Source organism: Molothrus ater, chromosome 1 (assembly GCF_012460135.2).
Source record: "Molothrus ater isolate BHLD 08-10-18 breed brown headed cowbird chromosome 1, BPBGC_Mater_1.1, whole genome shotgun sequence".
Classification (NCBI taxonomy): domain Eukaryota; kingdom Metazoa; phylum Chordata; class Aves; order Passeriformes; family Icteridae; genus Molothrus; species Molothrus ater.
The window spans coordinates 10,607,440-10,625,220 of record NC_050478.2 but is presented as its reverse complement, the minus strand read 5'-3'; the positions used below and the strand labels follow the sequence as shown (position 1 = coordinate 10,625,220).

The 17,781-nt window shown below is 42.0% G+C and overlaps 1 protein-coding gene across 5 annotated transcripts in view; it reads left to right on the top strand.

The window, feature by feature from the left end:
• DIP2C (disco interacting protein 2 homolog C) overlaps window positions 1-10,784 on the top strand; it is a 309,444-nt gene extending 298,660 nt beyond the window's left edge. For all 5 annotated transcript variants that reach the window (XM_036397757.2, XM_036397748.2, XM_036397776.2 and 2 more), the window contains 3 exons: window positions 812-986; window positions 2,814-2,937; window positions 7,586-10,784. In XM_036397757.2, coding sequence (XP_036253650.1) covers window positions 812-986; window positions 2,814-2,937; window positions 7,586-7,838 — 552 coding nt within the window. In that variant the 3' untranslated portion in view covers window positions 7,839-10,784. The remainder of the gene's footprint in view (window positions 1-811; window positions 987-2,813; window positions 2,938-7,585) is intronic.
• The last annotated feature ends 6,997 nt before the right edge of the window (window positions 10,785-17,781 follow it).

The window sequence follows — 17,781 nt, the reverse complement described above, 5'->3', positions numbered from 1 at the left end:
AAAGTGTGGATCATGATATTTGTGTCATTATTGAAATTGATATTAAATTGTTTCTAAATATTAATACCTCAAATTTAAAAAATGAAAAAATACCTGCTTTTCCTAACTGTATTTTATACTTGGTGCTTCGCTAATTCTGATGGAAGCTTACATGAAAAGTAAGTTTATAGATTAGTCTAATTTCAGCTAGATGGTTTTCTTGTGCTGTTCTCCATAATCATTGTGCTTCACTGCACTGAAGTACTCTCATTAGCTGAGTTGAGCTAGACTATATGTTTTTCGAATTTATTTTGTGTTTCTAGAGTGAGAAAATAAATTATGTTATTTCCAAGCAGTTAAAAATCTAGTTAACAAAATGAAGAACATGTTTGATCATAATTAAAACCACAGTCTAATTTGTGAGTTTCTGTAAGAGTTCATTAATTTGAAATTGTATAAACTTCCATGATGCTTCGGGTTCGATGGAATGAATCCTTCTCCATGGGGGAAGGTCCCTGGCCTCACCCTTCAAAATAATCTGCCTGTCTGGGCTTCATGGAGGATGCCTGCTGGGGTAAATTCACTGAACCAGGAGTGAGGAATGTGGCATGGCTCAGAGCTGCCCTGCAACTTCAACAAAAGCAGATTCGGGTCTCTGTGCTAGAACTGGGTCAGTTATGGGTTCAGAAACAGTGTTGAAACAGAACAGTGTTAAAAGACATTTTTAGTATTATCTAGCTATGACTAAAAATATTTGCATCAAGAATTTTCAATAATGCTTCATTCTCAAAAGCTACTTTAATTAATACCAGTATAATTGCTTTTAACTTAGATATGGGTTCACAGCACTCACAACGCCAGTGGGTATTTTACCATCTATGGAGATGAATCTTTGCAATCAGATCATTTTAACTCAAGACTCAGCTTTGGAGACACGCAGACTATTTGGGCAAGGACTGGTTATCTGGGGTTCCTGAGAAGAACAGAACTCACAGATGCAAATGGAGGTAAGAAGTTTCTCACCATCTAGGTCTACACAAATAATTTGAATTATTTGTTGGGTGACACTGCCCCTCTGGCCCTGTGGTACCTAACATGCTCCATCTGTGAAGCCTGTAAAACTGCAAAGAAACCCTTAATTAAAATAATCAGAAAATAAACCAGAGGGCAAGATTTCCCTACTGAAATAGTTGCTTTTTCTTTATTGTACCTCAGGTACTATAAATCCCCTCCACCAGTGACCTTTTGGCACTGTTAATGTACCCAGTGCTTCAGCTGGAAAAACATGAAATACAGCTGAAATTGCCTTTGTTTGCTTTGGCAGTAGTGCCCCCAGGAATGCATTTGTGCAGGTGGGAAAAGCCTGGTGGGAGTCTGAGCCCTGTCCCTCCTGTGACCACCAGCTCTGTTATAAACCTAATCACAGGATCTGTCCATTCCTCAGATTTTCCTGACTTTACCCCAGAGGGCTGGGTACTGAAATGTAACACAAGCAGTAGCCTGCAAGAGAAGCTGTAGGGTGTTTGGGTTTCTGCCAGGAAGGTACAGGACTCCCTCACTTGTTAGAATGATGTTCCTTGACTCTTGTACACATGTAAGTGAACCAGTGTTGCCAGGCACACAAAGGCTGTGCTTGGGAAAATGTTTGGGGTTTTTTTTTCTGTGATTCTTGAGTAGCACAGTGCCACAAGTGGCTGTAGCTGAGCTGGCCAGGGGAGGCTGTTGGTCAAGTAGGGTTTCCAGCAATGCTGTGAACACCTCCAGGAGTGATCCCAGGGCCAGTAGAATAGCTGCTATTCAGCCAAGAAAGAATTCATCCAATCTGAAAACATTTTAGCATTCCCTGTGGATTAGGCCTGTTGCCATGTCCTTATAATGGCACCTTCTGGAGAGATTTACTTTGGTTGCACAGGCTTTTTTCATTTCATTTTTGATTGCCCAACACTGAGAAAATTCAGGATTCTCTGAGGATATTGCAACTTACTCAGTCATATAGTGTAGGTATTCCTAGCAAAGAGCTGCTCCATTCTCCTACTATTAGCTCCTAGTGCAGAAAGTTCTCAATCCTTTATTAGGTAGACCTCATTGTCATTACAATACCACCACACAACTATCCAAATTCAGGCAAAAGAGTCAACTGCTTTTAAACTTTTTAAAAGCAGTTATCTGCTTTTAGGTCTGTTAGCAATTTTTTTTTTCATGACTAGCATGTAATTGTTTATTTTCAGCTGAGTATCTTTTTAAAAGTGTAATTTCAGCCTCATTTATTTCTTCAGTAGGTAAAAAATATGGGCTATAAAAGTGCTATGCTTAAATTACGTGAATAAGCAATTTGCTATCTAGCTAGAGCATGTTTTTAGTTTATTGATAAACACCTTTGTAATAGATTAAAAGCACTTGTAGTGACCATCTCAAAGCAATTGGAAGAACATCAGCCACACTGTCAGGATCAAATCTATTCTTTCTCTTTGAAAAAACAGAGAGAAACAACGAACCTATTGTCTATTCAGAGTGCCTTAAACAAAAAGGATGTGTTCTGCATCCACCTGGGAGAAAATCAGGAATTCTGCCACTGTCTTTGGATAAAGATTTCTGCCTTTGTCTTTTTCAAATGGAAATAGCATTTTTGCCTTCCTTTCTTCTGTTTTTTGCTCTGCATTCCACTTCAGTAATGGAAAATGCTCATTAGTTCAGAAATCACTTCGGGGTTTCAGAAATTCGAGGATAACTTACGTTGTACTTTTTTTACTTAATTCCTAAAGTGAATATTCTATAATTTAGTGTACTGGAGAGTAGAATCTTTCTCTTTTTTTTGTTTTATCCCTTTCCTCCAGAGCGCCACGATGCACTTTATGTGGTGGGTGCATTGGATGAAGCCATGGAGCTGCGAGGGATGAGGTACCACCCGATCGACATCGAAACCTCCGTCATCAGAGCACACAAGAGCATCACTGAATGGTAAGGGTTATAGAACACCAGGGCCCTTAGAAAAAGCTCAAATATCTGTAATGTCTGGGCTTTTTCCTTGGATATTGCAATTGATCCAGGAAATGGCCTGTTGGGATGGTCACAGGATTTATTACCCGGCTGCAAATGTGTCCTTAGGATGAAACTTTTCACAAACAGATTTAATCAGAAAGGACTGATTTTAGATAAGTTCATTCAATATGTTTCTTTTTTTTAAGGAGTAAGCAAGCAAACATTTCAAACAAATGAACACACTAATAAATTTTATTAGTGAACACACTGTTATTTTTCAATTGGTTATTAATAAATCAAGCAGTGATCAAATCAAGGTCACAATGGAAATTGAAGCAGTAAATCAATGAGTTAATAATAATGTTGTCTTAATCAATGTATCATCCTCAGATGTACACAGCAGGAAATCATTTCTTGAGTCTGACATGAGCACAAATTGCTTTTCATTATTCTTGCATCAGAAGACTCGGTCAGGTAGTTGTTTTGTTTTGCTACAACCACAGCTCAGCTATTCACCTTTCAGCCAAAATGAATCTGTTGCAATAGCCAGAGCAATTTAGTGCATTTTTCTTCTCAATCTGGTTGCAGAGGTGTGGCCTGGAGCAGGAAGTTTAATAATGAATGAAGCACAGCAGCTGAACTGGTCTTTAGTAAAAGACTTTGCTTTTTTCTTAAATATCAGTTAAAATGAATACAATTAGTTGCTTGACTGACTGTAACTGAGGTTTTGCCTTATTGCCTCCTCCCTTGAGCATCATCACTGCTGGAATGGTCTTGTGCCAGACAGGCATTACACAGGGAACTGGCTTCTGTGCCTTCATATAGAACAGTGTGAACACTTTATGAATGTCAGGAAATTCCCCTTGAAAATGTGTCAGATCAGTACCAGCAGTGGATGGAAAGGTTTCAGAGCAAGCTGTTTAAGGACTGCTCTATTATAAGATGGCCATAGATTGATAAATTGCTGTGCTCAGCAGTATCTGTTTGTCAGAGGGTGGTGCTCCCTCAAATTATGAGCTCACAGGCAGTGAATAAAGCAGCCATATCACACTGCAGAAATTGCAGGGTTTCAGTACCAAAAAATGCTTAAATTATGTACCTGCCTTCAAGATTGCTGAGAGCCCTTTGAGGATCCTTTTTGTGCCACAACCATGGAAATCCTGAGTGAAAAATGGCAACTAAGAGAGGGTGGGGGGTAAGCTGGAACAACCAAAGAAAAACACCACCGAATTTCTGCAGGAAGTACACACAGGTTATTCTCAGTACCTTAACTCTTCCAAGTAGTTGGGTGATTGTGTGCAAGGCACAGAAGTGAGAATTCAGAAAACTCTCTGTAATGTTGCTACCCTTTGCCCAAAGGCCAGTATTTAAGGCCAGTATTTCAGGCTTGTTTTTCTCTCAAAATAGAGATTGTTAATGAATTAGATGTGTCTCAGATGTGATCCCTGCAGAAAAGGGACACACAGTTATTCAGAGAGACAACATTTGGTTTGCTCACAGTTCCCAGCCTTTTCCTAACCAATGTTCTGCCAAATAACCATCATGGAATTTTCATTTACAGTCCTCATCCTGATTGTCCTTGACTTCTCTCACATAACTTCTTCAGCTTCTCTTAGAGATCCTTCTTTTGTCTTTGTGAAACACCTCTTGACAAAATAATGGCCAGCTAGCTATTTTTTTAAATTATTTATAATTTGTATATCCCTTTCTGTGGACAGGGGCACGAGCCTCTTGTTTCAGTTACAATGCCCCAGTAAGGATTTAACTGCACCAATTCCTGTTGCACACAGAAGGTGCTGGTGTGTCCAGTTGATAGATTGTAAAACACCCTCAGGGAAATGCAGCTCATTCTGTAACACTGGACACCACTGAGGGACTCAGGGATGTGCTGACTGACATGTGATCCTGCTGGGCAGCTTCTGTCATTGAGGATCGGATCTGAAAGGTCATTTAAAATGATTCTTGTCTTTGAAGAAATTTTAGCACAAAATCAACAGCCTCTGATTCTGGACCTCCTGTGTCTTAAGACATAACAAGTGAAAGAGTGGCACAGTCTGGTTTTATTGTGATGTAAACACACACTGTGCATTTTGAAAGTGTTTCTAATACCACAAAATGTGGTATGTGCTTTAATGTATGTGTTTTAATTAAAGCACATGGTTGACTCATTTAAATGTCAAAGTCTCAAAAGAGGAACAGAACAGAGCTTCCTGGAATTTGCTTAGAAGTGGTTTGTATACACAAAGCTACACAAGGTATTTGGAGAAGAAAACAATTAGGAGTTTCTTTCCCTGGAGGTGTTTTGACAACTTCCTTGTTTTTCCTGTAGCATTTGGTGATGTGGAAGCAGCAGGAGGGGCCATTCCCAGCTCAGTGCTTTGACTGTTTTGCATCTATTGGGTGTGACTTGATTATTGTGACTCAATTATTTCTTAAGGAAAGGTCAGCCTTCCTGGTCCCTAGCTTTTTGGTTTGAGTTTTTTATTCATCAGGGCTAGAAAGTTGATGTATGCATAAGAGAGACACACTGGCTAATGTAAATTCATCTCAACCAGTAAGAACATAAAGAGCAATATTTGCTTTTACTTCCAGTGATCACCAGTGAGTGAGAACCATGACATATGAAACGAGTTTTAAATTAAATTGAAGCCTCTTGGGAGTGTCACTGATTTTAGGACTGAATAGAAGCTTCATGAAAGTTTTGGGAACCAGTTTCCTGAATTCAGACAAACTAATTTATTCTAAACCATGTTTGAGGGACCTGCTCCTGAATCTTGCTATTAATTGCTTTCCCAAGTAACAGGCAAGCAATAGTTTCCAGGCATGGTTTTAAATGCTAACTCACACTTCAATGAAACCTCTCCAGGTTTTTTGTTAAAATATATATAATACTAATTTAGATGTTTGTACAGCAATCAATAAAAATTCCAGGACCTCTCTGGAGATGGTCACCTGTGCAGATTGATACTTCATTTTGTTAATATTCAGCATCAATCAAAACTTACTAGAATGTCTGTGAAAACATAATTACAAATGAAAATTCATTTCACAGCAGTACTAAGTTAAAAGGGGCCTTCTCATCCTTGCTTTGGCTGCTCATTAGTTTTCCAGATCAATAAGCACATAAGAATTCAATCAAATAGTATTTTGGCAGGATCTGAATTTTTTTTTTTAACTTTTCTCCTAAAATCCATTCTGTCAAGCATCAACATAGAGCACATTTTCATAGCTAATTTTTGGGCAAAGTAAGATATGTTTCCACAGTACATGGATTTTCAGAGCTGTCTTAGGAGGCTAAAACAGTGCACTTCTGTCTCAATCAAGCATTGACCTTAGGGTAAGAAGCTCTTTTTGAAGATGGCTTATGTACATAATATATTCTGACTTTCAGATGCTTATGCTCAAGACAGTTCTGGGAAGTTATCCCTGATTTTATGAGGTAAAGGCGAGTAAAGTACAGGGCTTGATGCATGGCATACATGTGTAGAATATTATTATTTATTCTGTGGAATAAGCTAGAGGAATAAGTATCTTACACACCTGCAAGGAAGAGTGAGATTGCTCTTTGTGGCTCAGCTGTGCTGACCTCCCATGAGATGCAAGAGTCTTTGGAGACTCTGGAGATGTGAGGAGGAGAGGATGGAGGGAAGCTGTAAAACTACTCTGGGTGGAAGCACACACCAGACTTTGATACCCTCCCAGCCCCCATATTTGGAAGACTAAATGCATTATCCTTAGCCAGAAATGGTCCCAGGTAAGACAAATTTACCTGCTTTGGCTCGAGGGCTTAACCAAAACTTTGAGACCAAAAGAACGTACAAAGTTCTTCTAGCAAAGAGGAGATAGTGGAGATAATGGTGTTCCCTTGACGATCTCAACTGTTAATCAGGAATGTTAAAACTCCTGTCCCCTTAAACCCAACAGAAATAAAACAGCCAAAATAAAACAGATGGAGACACAGCCTTATTTCTGTGGAAACTAATTGGTCCAGAAGAGTTGCAGCTTTTTTGTGCTGAGCTCTGACCTGCCTGGACAGCAGCCAGCCCAGTCCCGAAGGCGCGTGGCCGTGTTTGCCGAGCAGGCATGGGGAGGATGCCCCCTCCCTGGGCACCCTGTCAGCCTGCACTGTGCCATGTGCCTTCCCAGGGCTCCACACCCTTCACTGCAGGAGCTATCCATCCCACTGACCTTGCAGCTCAGACTGTGCTCCTGCTGCTCTTCTTGCTGCCTCCTCTGTTAATCTCCTTGGGTTTTTTGGGCTGCTCTTCAAAAAACCCCAGAGGAGGCACCTCCACACACACATCACTCCATGAACACAGCAGAGCTGAGGCACTTCCCTGGCTTCAGAGGGAACCATGTGCTCTCTTACTACCTCCTTCCACGACAGGCAAGTTTCTGTAAAGTTCAGCCTATGCTTAAAACTGCAGCAATGTTAAAGAGAGAGCTCATGGGGCTCTTCTGCCCCACCTGCAGTGTGTTCTCTCTTGCTGTGTATAATTTGTCCTGAGCACACGGAAAGAGCCCCAGGAGCTTCAACAAAAGGTAACCAAGGTGCAAGAAAAGGGATAAAAAATTAAATGGGTGAAAAAAAACCCATTACTAATATGACTTTTTTCTTTTGTTCCAGTGCGGTGTTTACCTGGACAAATTTGTTGGTCGTTGTAGTTGAGCTGGATGGATCTGAGCAAGAAGCTTTGGACCTTGTTCCTTTGGTCACCAACGTGGTCCTGGAGGAACATTATCTGATTGTAGGGGTGGTGGTGGTTGTGGACATTGGTGTAATTCCTATCAACTCCCGTGGAGAGAAACAACGTATGCACCTACGAGATGGATTTTTGGCAGACCAGCTAGATCCCATCTATGTGGCCTACAACATGTAGTCTTGTACCTTAAAGCTTCCATAGACTTTACTATAGATGTATAAAATTTTTTTGTGTCCACTAAAAAAGTGTGCAGATAAGATACTGACACTCATCAGAATGGAACTGTTTCTATTACGACTTTTCAAAGCAGTCACGATTGGCAGGAAATATAATGTGAAATGTTTTCTTTTACCACTAAATTTTAGAAAAGAAGGACTACGGGGTAAGGCCCTTCAGTGTGTTGGAAAAGCCCATTTTAAACTTTTTTTTTTTTTTTGCTTATTGGACAATACTGCTTTTTGAGTAAATGTGGCTTTGTATTTTACATTAAGTAAGCTGAAGTAGATCTTTTTTTTTTTATTCTGCCCTCCAAATGGATTCTTTTAAAACAATTTGCATACTAATACAAATAGTTGTTTCCTTCATTTGTTTTAATATGTCATAAAAGGCTGATGAATACAGATCCATTACTAACTTAAGCCATTTTAGATCCCACATCTTAGGAAAATACGTAGTGGTACGAGGAGAAAACCCAAAGTAGCACCTTTCAATTAGAAATCTTGCAGCTTTCTGTCAGAGATGCTGAAAGCCCAAAGGCCAAAGAGCCTTTGCTGTTAGCGTTAGAATGGAAGAAATTTATAAATAAGGTGTATTTCGGCAATGAGCTTGCAAATATCTTTGTACTAAACTAAAAAGATAAAATAAGTTAACTACTTCTTCTGTAATTATGTACAAAACGTTTAATTTATTTTGATCTCTTTAGAAGTATAAAAGAGAAGAAACATTCAAGAATATTAAACTCTTGAAATGTTTGCTAATATAAAAAACAAAGTGTTGTATTATCTTGAGTGGATAGTATCACATCAAATATATATATATGAAATATAAATTCACTAATGACAAAAGATTTTAAAGTTTAAAATGCAGTACTTGTCACTTGCATGGTGTCTCCCACTGTAGATAATCAAATGTTACTCACAAATTTTTTGGAAAAAGAAAAAAAGCAATCCTGGATTGCTAAGTATCCCTGTCAAAAAGAATCCTCTAGATACCAGCAAGTGGAATTATTGCTGCCTTTAAGGCAGTGAATGAATTTAAGACGAAAAATGCACTACAATAATTTTCTTTTCTTTGCCATGGAGGCAACAATAAATATTCGTGCTGGCATGTGCATACACTTGTTAGACTTAGAAAAGGCAGGTTGAGGAATAGCACTGTTGTCTAGCTGCAGAACTTTGTTGCACAATTTTTTTCATTGTTTTAGTTGGTGTTTTTACTGCTATAAGGAAAAGTTTTGGGGTTTTTTGCACAGAGTTATCAATTTGCCTCTCAGCTAGGACACGTAGCTCGGTGGCCAACGCTTCCAGTTTACATTTACAGGAAACGATTGTTCCGGTGGTCTTTAATTTATTCCTTAACGGAGAGGAGCCAACAGTCACTACCACCCTTGGCACGGGTCGTGCATCTGCTAACTAGTCCCTAAAGCATTAAACCATCAGAGGAATGGTTTAATGTCTAGTCCCTAAAGCATTAAACCATCAGAGGAACCCATCTGCCTGGCTAAGGAGCCGAGGAGCCCCGTGGTCTCCAGCCTGAGGCCATCACGGGAGAAGAGTAGGAAAACATGCATCACAGCTGCCTTCATTTTACTACCTTTGGAGAAAAGAGGGGTTTGATTCCCCAGTTCTGTTGTCTTCCCTGCCCCCCACGCCCCCTTTTTTAAACCCTTCCCCTTCCTTCATGTGGTTGTAACTGAATTGACCTGTTTGTGATCGAGAGTGGGATTTACCAGCTGCAGTCCAAGAATGCTTTTCTTATTTGTCCCAAATGACGTTCATGTGCTGGCTCTCATTACCGGATATGCATGACTAAGATTGTTGCAGGGCAAATGTTATCATGTTTATATCACGTATAAGGGAGTCTCAATGCTGGGTGTTAAAAATCTTTTTAAAAGGTAGGGACGTTTTAGTCTGCATGTACAGTACAGAGCATCTCGCCACGTCAGACGCGTTTTCTTTCAGGCCATCTTTTCCGCCCTCCCTGTCCTGTGAATAGCCCTATTCCTGCTCTGCAGACCAATCCCATACTTTGTCAAATTCATTTTCTGCTCCCTACAAAAGAATAAAATCTGTTCTTAATGGCAAGTTGTTGTAAGGTTTCAGACAAGATGTTGATTGATTACAAACATAATTGCAGTGTGTGAACTAACTTGTGAAGTCCTGCTATCGCTGATCTCAGTACTGCAAAACAAATCTCGCTGTCGTTCAAAGCATCACTTTAACCTTCACGAAGTCAACTTTGCATTTGTAGAGAATAAAAGAACTGCAATGCAGTTGTGAAACGCAGTTAATAACAGCTCTCTTCTGCAACCTGTCATCTGTGGTTGTTAAATCCTGAGTTAAGAGAAATGATAAACTGAGTTTCTGGTTTTGTTGTGCAAGCAAAAGGAAGGAAACATTTAAGCACCATCAGACTGAGCAATAAAGAAGGATTGTTCTGTATTAGAAACTGTACTGTAGATAAACCATTCATGAGAATGTATAAAATGTTTGTCTTGTGACCTTGTGCTTTTGGAGTCAGACAAAACCATGTAATCAACTCGATGCACATGCACAAAAAGAGAGGGTACACAATGAACATTTAAACACAAAACTAATCAAACAGGAGCAGATTCCTCATGGTGCTTGTTTATTATATATATTTAATCCTGCTTGACACTTTACCCAAGGGAAGACTGTCCCTTTTATCAGTTGAATGTTAGCAGCGTTATTTCATAGAGTGTGGTGACTGGTTAGAGAAATTCATGTAACTCAGCCAATCACAGATTCAAACAAAAATTTTTATGTGCAAAGGACAGCAACCTTCTTGTATGTTAAACCACCAGTACGCTTTGTACATCTGTGATAACGCCTGTTTTATATTCAAATGAACAAATAAAAGCTTTTATTTTTGTTGCTCTGAAAATATCAGTTTCTTAATTAGTCATCTAAAATGGAGCTTCCGAGAGCTGTGGATGCTCGGTGGAGGAACATGGAGAGCTATACTGTAATTTTATTTTGTTTACCTCTCTTGTTGCATAATTTATTAGTACAAATCATTATACTTTTAACAATGTTTAAATACTGGTGTGGGCATTTATTGCTGAAAGACTTTCATATGGCAACAAATGTTTTTTGTGAAATGTTTTTTTAATTCTTTTTAATATATTCAAATATACTGTTCACATTTTTGCTGAAAGTGTAAAGATTATTGTAAGCTTGGTAACATTTTGTGAGAAGCAATAACAAGCATTAGTACTGTAAAACTCCTCAAATTTGTCACTTATCACTTTTGTTGCAAGGTCTTGCTACTGACATGCTGCCAGTCAGGCACCTAAGGAAGTTCCTGACCCAGGTTTTACAGCTCTGATGGAGCTTTCAGCCAGTGGAAGTTTATGGGTTACAGCTTGGTCACTCACACGTGGGGCTAGAGCCTCCCTGTCGGTTCAGAGCCTTGGGCAATGGAAATGTGATCTTGGAAATGTGATCTGCCCCTTTCCATTGGCTTTTTCCAGAAAGACCTTGATTTCAGAGCTGGCTCCCAGCTCCTGAGTAGCAGCATTCCCAGAGAAGAGGTTTGGCCACAGCTCTCATTTTCCAAATGTGATTTCAAAGGGTGAAATTCTCAGTCCTCGTGTCTTTGGAGTCCTGTCTGAGAAATTCAGGGTGTAAAATCCCATCTCTGGTGGCTCAGATTTCAGGTTACTTATCACAGAGGTAGGTGCAGTTTTGTGAACCCACAATTACCCTGAGCAGAGAGGGAGATCCAAAAATTGTGGGAAGGAGAAAGCAATTTAGAGATGGCGGAAGGAAGGGGATGGCAGAACAATTCCTGATTCAGTTTTACAAACTGTTTCATTATAGCAAAAAGGGGATTGATTTTTATGTTAATGGAATTAAGGTTTTTTAAAGGTTAAATACTTCAATTCCACATTTAAAAAATTATTTTGGCAAAAGGTGGCTATAACACTGCAAAGCTGGTGGGAAATCTCAATAACAAAAAAAAAATTCCTAGGGCTAGAAGAATCATGCATGATAAAAACAGCATAATTTCTTCATGTTCACATTGATACTAAGAATGTAAGAATTGGAAAAAAGTCTGATAAAAGACCATAGAGCTTTCCTTTTCTGGTTTTCAACACAAAGATTTGCTTTATACACTGTTATTATCCAGGGAGGGAGGGAGGGAGGGGCATGCACAGAAATCAACCACAAATTCTCAGGAGTCGCCTTGTGAGCAAAGCTGAGTTTGGGGCAGTTTTGAGCTCCATCCAGCAGAGCTGCTCACATCCCCTGCTGGGCCACTGAACCCTCTGCACCCCTGGGGAGGCAAATCCAGCTGTGGCTCTTGCCTGGGCAGTGGGGGAGAGGTGCAGCCTACAAGAGTCATCCCAAGGGAGATGGACCCCTCTGTCCCCAGGGTAAGAGCCAACCCTGATTTTGAATTTTTTTTTTGTTTTTTTTTTTTTTTTAATTGGAAGAAGTTTTTGCTTTAAAACTGAGATTTGATGAGGAAAAAGAAAAAAAAAACCAACCAGATTCCACACTGTGAAAGTAGAAATTAACCATTTTTGGGGGGACGAAATATAAACATTGTTAATTTTTTTCTTAAAGATAAATGTATGTTATTTTTTTACATCTGGAGTGCTCCATTTGGCAGCCCACTTTCCCAAAAGCTCTCACTCACCTTACCATGATTTAGGGTTCTCCTTTTCATGATTTTTTGTTCTCTTTTGAGGGGTATCACCTTAAAGCTGGTACAAAAACCCTCTCAAGCTTTGCCTTGTTTGTGCTGCACCTGGCTGAGATCAGCATCTCTGAAACTGCTGCTCCCCCTTTCCTACACAGCAGACCAGGATGAGGCCATCTCTGCCCCTTCTGGCACTACCCTGGCACTGGGAGCTGCCTGGCATTTCAGATTCACCCAGGTTCACTGAGCAGCTCATGCTGCATCATGCCAGTCAAAGCCAGTGCTCCTCACTTCTTTCTGGTCTGCACAAACAAGATTTCTCCAAAGGCACTGTTGTTTTCTCTATGATCCCCATGGCAAAAAAAAAGTCACCTTCCCAGGGATCCCACAACACATATAATATTTTTTTTTAATTACTGCAAAATATTCTACAGCGATGAGCAGTTAATTGTGGATCCTAAAGCACAAAGCTGATCTCGTTGTGATTTTGTGCTTTGGCATGTGGACAGCAGCTGGAGGAGGGGACAAAGCTGATGGAGTCTCCACTGGGAGTGGCCTCCAAATGTGGCTGGCAGCACATGGGAGAGGTTTGGAGATGCCAGGAAAGGCACCAAGAGCTGTAGTGAGCTGTCAGGATAAAGACACCAGTGGGGGAAGCCATAAATGAAGGGCAGTTTTAGGAACAGTGGTGTAGAAGGGGAGGCCAGCAAAAAGAAGATTGTGCATATGGAAGCAAAGAACAAGCAGCTGAGACTATCTAACCTGTGGCATCAGGCACTGAACTTTAGGGGCCTACATTTTAATTTCTCACCTAGAGGAGTGCATTTCAATCAGGAAGCTGCAGATGCTGGGACACACCTCACTGCCCTTAGCCCCAGGTTCTGACTGCAGGCTTGGATGAGCCACCCCTGCTGAATTCAGCCAGGGGCTCCGCAGGAGACCCAAGAGTGGAGGTGTGTGGAGATAGGAGGACAGACTGTGCAAGGCATGGACAGAGTTTATGCCAACCCCAGTGGTTTGGGAAACTCAAAAACAAGCAGGTCTGTACCAGGTTAGTGGCAGGACTGAAGAACAGAAGCCCTGGGAGAAGACAGCAGCAGGAAAAGCAGATGCAGGCAAGAAGAAAATAACATTTCTATGAAGCCAGGGCAGAAGGTGAGTATGGCATGGGCAGTATTCACAGAGCAGCAGGAGACAAGAATCTGAGCCAACAACTGCCCAAAGGAAAGAAGTGGCTGAGGAGGTACAAAGGAATTAAACTTTCCATTGCAGACACACGTGCTCATTAGCATTTCTAGGATGCCTCTCTTTAACATTTGGGTTTGGATACTTCCCTGAAATCCACAGGAGGATGTTTTTTGGATTCTCTCCTAACCACAGGTAGCTGTGAGCTGGGGTGGGGCTGCACCCTCGTGTGGCTTTGCAGGGTCCCTGCATGGCTCAGTCCTGGCTGGCTGCTGCAGGGGCAGGGATGGACTTGCACAGCCTGAAAATGCCTCTGGCTGCCAGGGCAGACACTGGGCATCCACCATGGAAACCCACAGCCTCTCCTGCCACTCCAGGGTGTAGGGCCACAAAAACTGAATGGGAATGTTTAGTTCTTCTCTCACAGCTCTTTGGTTAGCAAAGAGAAAGAAGAAGTGTGGTCTCAGCTATAATTATTTTTTTTTCCTTCAGTGGAGGGAAGTGTTTTTTCATCTTGGAGCAAAGCCTTTTTACAGTACAAGAGGCTTTTAACTACTGTTTTAAGTCATAATGAAATTACTGTTGGAGATCACTCAGTTGTGAAAATTTTCTAACAAACCCCATGTTTTAAATGAAACCTTAAACAAAAACTTCCATTAAAACCAAACTGGTGTGAGCACATCTTGCTATGCCTGCATGAGCCACATGTGCTGTCATTGCCCTTTCCTTACAACTGCCAGCACCATTTATTTCTCCAGCATGATAGAGCCAGTGCATCTGCAGGACAGACACAAACTCAGGATGCAGCCTGGCGTTTTGGGATGTGGCAAAGTCCCATTTTGATTTGGAAATGCTGAGCCACAGAAGGAATAATAATTGGGTTTGTAATGGGACAGGCAACTCCAGACACGCTTTTCTTCACCAAATGGTGAAGCAGCAGAAGTTGGGAGAGGTAGAAGCACTCCCTCTGCCCAGGGAGGTCTGGAGCAGGATCACAACTGGGAGAAAGAAATTCAAATTCTGAACAAGCTGGTAAGAGAAGCCCCTAAATAGGTTCTGTCTCTGCAGATGATTCTGTACAGAGATTCTGTGCTTCCATCGGCCTTGGGCTGAAGAGAAAGGCTCTGGGAGTGGCTGCAGTAGCAGGGGCAGAGGCTGCCAGTCTGGGCTGTGCCAGGCTAAGGAGGAGCTGGGAGCCCTCTGGCCTTTAGGCTTGAGCTCCTGCTGCTCTCTCCTTGAAGGGCCCCTCCCTGTGACAATTGTCCATGGCTTTCCAAGGCAGGTTCCTGCATCAGGAGAAGCCTCAGGTGGCTCAGAGCTCCTGAGCTCAGTGTCTGTGGCATTTCAGGACAGATCCAGTCCCTGCTGTGTGAGCTGCCTCCTGTTCCCCTTCCTGGCCCCGAAATCCCAATGCCACCCCCTGATTGGAGGGACAGAAACTCCAGGGCTTGGGGGCTTTCCTTGCCAGTGCAGCATTGCCCCCACCCAAATTTGTCAGAGAGGCAGCAGGAGCAGCACTGGGAAGGGCTGGGCAGTGCTGGGCTCCTCTCAGCATCCAGCACCCGCTCCCAGCCTGCCCAGAGCAGCTCCTGCTGTGGCAGCCACTGGCACTGGGGAGCCCAGGGTTAAAACGCTGCTGGCTCCAGTGTCAGTGGGAAAACTGAATTGCATGAGTGAGCTGCACATCCTGCACTTCTTTGGGGCAAAAACTAAAAGGCTTTCCAGCCCTTGTGGTCTTCAAAGACTTGTGAAAAGACAGGAAAAGGCTCTGTCACTCAGGCAAGTGTTGTGGCAGCCAAAGCAATTCTCTCTCCAGCACATAAGGCACGCATGGCAGAGTTTCTGGCTGTGCCTCTCCTTTGGGAAGGAGCCAGTGCTGCTGCTCCTCGGAGGGGCTGAGCTGCAGGGCATGTCCCTGCCTGTGCCCTGGGGTTTGAGGCCTCATTCTGCTCCCTGCCCAGTCACAGCAGACCCAGCTCCTACCCTCCCAACGAGGACAGTGACAAAGCCCTCTTTCCTGGTGACAGGGACTTCAGGGGTCGCTGTGTGTGAGGCACCCAGTTCCTTTTTTAATGAAGCCATTTTTCACCTTGAAGGCTCTGTTACCAGGGACAAAAGCACATTGCTGTGCTCAGGCATGGTGGGATCATGGCTCAAAACTGGCCCAGTGCAGAGCTGGCTCCCACAGCTCCCATGGGAGTGAGAGCAGGAGAGAGGCAGAGCCAGAATGTGGCAGCAAGTGGGGCCCCAAAGCCACCTACAGTGGCTATTTGAAAAAGCCACCTTTCCTGTTAATAGTTAAAAATGAACGTGCTCTGGCTTTATTAATAAACATTGTTTTCTTCTGCAGAAGTCCTTTTCCAAGCACTAGTAAAGCATTTTGTGCAACCAGATTCACAGTGTCTGATGCAGAACTGAGTTTATTTTTAGCTCCCTCTCCAGGGTAAATCCCATTTCCATTGAAGCTTCACGCCAGCTTCGTTTTCACTCAGGGAGTTTACAGCAACTGCCCGGTGGCTTTGTAAACAAACACATCCCTCTGCCTTTTAGCATGCACCTCTCTGGCTCTCTTGGCATTTCTTCTGAATAATCTCCAATTATCAGTCCCCTTCCACATACAAACTATTACAAAGTGTGCTGTGTAGGATGCTGTGCTTAATTTGAGCATCTTCATTGCTGTTTGCCATCCCTGAAGGGATAAAACTTCCCTTCTGTGCCTCATTCATTGCTCCATGGTCATGGGGCTGGAGAGGTCTGGGGCAAGCACGGCCATGGGGAGCAGGAGGGACAATTCAGAGTTAATTTTCTCTTGATTCTCTTTCTGATTTTACAATTTTGAACCTCTAGTAACCAGCATTTCTTTTTCAAAGAGCATTACTCAGTCTATCATACTTTTGAGGCTTTTGACATCTGGAAATAGGTTTTATTAGGGTAAAATATGGGGTTTGGAAGGTCCAAGATAGTTAGTTTTATTCCTTTAACATTACCTATAATCATCTCCCACTTAAACCCAACAATATTCTAGTAGTCTCACAAATGGATGGACCTTTCTACTTGCAATTGCATTTCTTTAACATGAAACAGCACAAGAAGGGCCTCTCTGGTTTAGATACCCCCCTCAATTTCATTTGTGAAAGCATTTGAGAAGCATGTGCACAGATCACATATGTGCTCACACTCAGGGAGGCTAAAACTGACAGGGGGGCCCCTAACTACCAGTAACAAATCCCAAACATATTTGACATACTTGGTCATTTAAGATTGTGAAAGGCAAACAAGCCATGAGCTGGGCAGCTCACTCCACCTAAAGGAAGCAGGAGGCAGAAACCACAGCTCCTCCTTATTAAAATAAAGGAATAGCCAGAGTTTAAAAAATGTACAAAGATCTGTTTGATCCCTATCCTAGCCCCACTGGTGTCACCTGAACTGGCAAATGCACATGGGGAGTGGAGGAGCATTTTCACTGGGGATTTCTGCCATTGGAGTGCTGGTGAGCAGTGTTGAGCTTGAAGAGTGACTGCAGCCATCAGAAAGGGAAAATGCCCTGGGATGGGAGCTGAAGGGACATGCTGCTTACTCCTGATCCTGCTTTGCCAGCTTATTCACTATTCACTATTGTCATTTAATTGAGTTTCATCAAGATGAAAGAATTAAATATGGCTCATGCAAGAACAGAACTGTTTGGATAGTGAAACAATAAAAGAGACTTTGAGGGATCCCTTGGGACTTGCAGGTCTTGCCAGGTTTAAATTTCCATAAGGAAATTCTGAATTGCCACACTGAAACCAACTCCCAGAGCGCCCCTTCTGCAGCCCTGAATTGTGGTGGTGCTCACAGGGGTCCCAGGAGCAGGGAAGAGATGAGAATGTTGACTCCATGTTTCAGAAGGCTGATTTATTATTTTATGATATATATATTATATTAAAAGTAAATGATATATTAAAACTACACTAAAAGAAGAAAGGATTTCATCAGAAGGCTAGCAAGGAAAAGAAGAAGAATAACAAAATCCTGTGTCTGACTGAGAGTCCAGAGCCAGCTGACTGTG